The sequence below is a fragment of the Condylura cristata genome, unplaced genomic scaffold (genome assembly GCF_000260355.1).
Source record: "Condylura cristata isolate star-nosed mole 26May11 unplaced genomic scaffold, ConCri1.0 scaffold00012, whole genome shotgun sequence".
Taxonomy (NCBI): Eukaryota; Metazoa; Chordata; class Mammalia; order Eulipotyphla; family Talpidae; genus Condylura; species Condylura cristata.
Genome location: NW_004567113.1, coordinates 56,160,356 through 56,164,260, shown reverse-complemented (window position 1 = coordinate 56,164,260; position 3,905 = coordinate 56,160,356). Strand labels below are relative to the sequence as shown.

Below are 3,905 nucleotides of genomic sequence, written 5' to 3'. Positions count from 1 at the left end.
CCGAGCCCGGAGAGGCGGCCGCGCCTAAGGTGCGAGCCGGGCCGGCGCCCGGGCACCGAGGGGCGGCGGCCGAGGAGGACGCCAGGAAGGACTTCTCGGCCACGGCGCTGTCCCTGGCCGGCCCGGAGGAGCCGACACAAGAGCTCCGGGGAGGCGAGGGCGGGCGGGCGGGGAAGCCGCAGGAGAAGCGCCAGAAAGAGCTGACATTTCTGAGCGATGAGCTCGAGGAGGAGGACGAGTGGACCGAGGAGGTGCAGAAGGAGCAGGAGCGGCAGCTGCGCGCCGAGCTGCTGGCGCAGTACCGCCCCCTGCTGGTGGAGCGCAGCCAGTACCAGCGCTACAGCCTCTACCTGCAGCACAAGATCTTCGAGGCTCTGCGCAGGAAGAAGGGCCAGGAGGCCGGCGACGCGCCCGACAGGGACGCGGAGCCCGAGTCCCCCCAGAAAGAGAACAGCTACCTGCACTACCTGGCCGTGCTGGAGGAGCTGAAGAAGCAGGAGGCGGACGACCTGGACTGGTATCACCAGGAGCTGGACCAGCTGAAGCAGCAGTGCGAGGAGAAGCTGACCAGGGTGGACAAGGCCTGGCAGAAGTTCCAGGCCCTCAAGAAGCAGGTGATGATGCAGGTCATGGGCAGCTACCGCATGCGGGGCGGTCGCCAGGCGGCGCTGCGGGAGGTGGAGCAGGTGCAGCAGCTGGAGGACAAGAAGGAGGAGGAGATGCGGGCCGTGCGGCTGGAGAACATGCAGCTGAAGCAGAGCCTGGTGCACTTCGAGACCAGGATGCGCGCCCAGGAGGACATGGCCGAGGGGCTGCTGCTCATTGACTTCGAGCAGCTCAAGATCGAAAACCAGACCTTCAACGAGAAGGTGGAGGAGCGGAACGAGGAGCTGCTCAAGCTGCGCAACAAGGTGAGCAGCAACGTGCAGGTCGTCACCCACGTCAAGGAGAAGCTGCACCACGTGGAGCTGCACAACACCGGCTTGAGGGCGCGGCTGCTGGAGGCCGAGGCCCAGGTGGCCCTGAGGAGGGACATCCTGACCAGGACCAAGCAGGCCCGCGACGCCCTTCGGACGGACAGTGTCGCGCTGAACCGTAAGTGTGGGCTGCTGGGCAAGGAGCAGCTGCTGCGGGACCTGGAGGAGAAGGCGGACCAGACGGAGGCGCTCCGGCAGCGCCTGGAGTTCCTGAAGCGCCACCACGCGGGCCTGACCCTGTCCTGCAGGGGCGTGAGGCAGAAGATCCGGGAGGCCAAGGCCTTCCTCCGGTCCTGAGCGGCCCCGGGCTCCGGTGGTCTCCTGGCGCCTCAGCCGCCACGGGCGCGGGGTCCTGGGCGAAGCAAACGGCTAGCGACCGGGCGCCGCGGCGCGGGGAAGCTGTCGGCGCCGCCTCCGAGCACCCGTCCTCCCCGCGTGTGCGGCCCCCCCGGCCCCCCGTATCTAAGCTCCCCTGGAAGGTGCTCCGGGGTGGTCCTGAGTCGCCCGCCGACTGGGAAGTGCGCCCTTCGCCCACCAAGCCACAGCTGCTTTGCCCGACTGCCACCAGTTTACCACGAGTAGCAATACGGTGCCCAGGGAGCAGGATAAGTGATAAACGCGAGCCCACGCCGGCGATAAGCCGCAGCCCTGGCGCTTGTCCCCGCCCGCGGCGGTCCTCGACCGGCCAGCCGGCAGACAATGCATCGTGCGGTACCAATAAATGGATTTTTTCCTGGCAAACACAGCGGCTGCACGGGGTGTTTGCCAGGGCTAAATGAAGGCGTGCAGGTGCTGCGGCCGCCCTCGCCCGGGCCGGCCAGGGCTGAGCAGCCGTGGCAGCGGGAGTGCGGCGTCCTGCCCCGAAGCCCAGGTGGCACGGGTGCCCCTGGTGCGCGCCGCCCCTCCGCGGTCCGCTTTTCCGGATGCGCCTGGAGCTGCGCTCGTGGCCCCGGGGCTGAGTTCTGAGATGCGCACATCTGGGACCAGAGCGTCACCCGGCTTGCGAGAAGGGCGACCGACTGCGGCGCTAGGTGCCTCTCTGGGAAGCCCGCCGGAGGCCCCCCGGGGCAGCTGACGGGTCGCTGTCTCCAGGGCTGGTAAAAGCCCGCCTCCGGCTTGCACAGCGAGCCACTGCCATGACCAGCCGCCTCGGGAGGCTCGGCTTCGGCGGCGTCCTCTACCCCCGCCCCCGCGGGGTGGCAAGTCACCCGGAAACAGCGCGCGTGTCCCTGGGCCTCGGGTGGACAGCAGCGCAGCGCTTTCATGCCGGGGGTGCCCCCGGCTCACCGGCTGGCAAGCGGGTGTGGGCCGACCCTGCCGGTTGGCGAGCACGGCGCCCAGCTCGCAGCGCACACCCGTGGGTCTCTGGGCACACGTGGATGCCCAGGAGACCGGCGAGGCTGGCACTGTCTTCAGCTGCGAGGCGTTAAAGCTGTGGCCTCTGGCTGGCAGCGTGGGGTGCTCAGTAGATAATCCCCGGCGGGTCACCTCTGCAGGACCTCGCAACAATTAGAGGTGGGCTCGCTGGCTCGCTCAGAGGGAGACGCTGCAGGGCGTCTCTCCCCCAGCCCGGCGCCCCGCGGGGGCCTGCCTGTGCCCCAGAGGCAGCCCCCGCGAGGCAAGGGCCGTTATCGCCCTCTGCACCGGCCAGCACTGGGCCCGGCACGACGCCTGCTCGGGGTGGCAGAAGGGCTCCCGGGGTGTGAGTCCCGCGTCGGGCTCCGAATGATGCGTCAGAAAGGGGATCCCTTAGGCCGCAGAACGTCTGGGGAATGACGGGTGGGGTGCAGGCCCCTGCCAGGGGGGCGGGGGCGCCGCCGGAGGGCCCCCCACTCGGGACAGCACCGAGGGGCTTTCTCGAACGCTGGCGCCTGGACCAGACCTGGGAGGCCACAGGCGGCCTCTCCGCCGCCTAAAAGCACGAGCGCGAGAGACTTGGAGGAGGGCGGTTTGGACGTCAGCACTGGCCCGAGGGCAGGACCCTCGCGCGCGCGGTCTCTGGGGAGCAGGGCGGCGCCGCCCCGCACGTTTCATTCGGAGAGGAGACCGCGCTCGAGTGTCAGGCGGACAGGCGCGCCGTGTCCCGAGTTGTCTTCGGCCACGGGCTACGCCTGGCCTCTGGTGGGGGCTGCCCGTCCACAACTAGCACCGCGACGTGTCAGGGGGCGCGCGAGGCCCCACCGGGCTGCCCGCCACGCTGCACCCCTTCAGCTGGGCGCAGGCGAGGGATCCTCAACGCCCTCCGCAGAGGCGCCCCCACGCGGCGCCGGCCGGCAGAGCCGCGGCCTGTCCCTCCGTGGACAGCCCCTGCCGGGGGCAGCTTCCGGCCTCACCGGGCCCTGGCTGAGCGCGCAGAACTCGAGTCCAGGCGATGAGATGGACGAGGCCTTGGCGCTCACCCGAGAGGCCTGCGGCCAGCAGGCGGCCGGGGGACGCAGGGCGAGCACGCTGCCTGGGGCCCCCCGGCGGCCGGAACCCACTCGTAGAACGGGAACCCCTTCGTTTATTGGGGGGCAGGCCAGGATGTGAAGCCAGCAGCTCTTCTCCGAAACGATGAGCCGTTTTATGCGCGTTTCCGTATTCCCACACTTTACTATGTAAAACGCCTGTTTAACCCTGGCAATTTGAGCGCCCAAACCCACGGCGGGCACGGTGCCGGCCGACACGCCCTGCACCGCGGCGCTGTGGCTCCGGGGCTGTTGGGGGCGGCGGCCCGGCCAGCAGCTGAGGTGGTTCTGTCTAAACCCCACGTCAGCGCCGGAGCTGGCTCCCTTCTCACCCGGGCGAGAGTTCCCGGGGCACCAAAGCCCAGCCTGTCCTCTGCCTGCCACAGGCCAGCTGGCTCCTGACCGTGTGCCGCGGTTTCTCGTGGGGAAAGGTGACGGTTGGCACAGCCCTGCCCCGCGCCCCCGGAGGGCCCGCCCCAGG

The 3,905-nt window shown here is 69.9% G+C and overlaps 1 protein-coding gene across 1 annotated transcript in view; it reads left to right on the top strand.

The window, feature by feature from the left end:
- Positions 1 to 2,063, top strand: part of CCDC96 (coiled-coil domain containing 96) — a 5,963-nt gene extending 3,900 nt beyond the window's left edge. The window contains exon 2 of the mRNA XM_012724053.1: positions 6 to 2,063. Coding sequence (XP_012579507.1) covers positions 6 to 1,274 — 1,269 coding nt within the window. The 3' untranslated portion in view covers positions 1,275 to 2,063. The remainder of the gene's footprint in view (positions 1 to 5) is intronic.
- Positions 2,064 to 3,905: the final 1,842 nt, after the last annotated feature.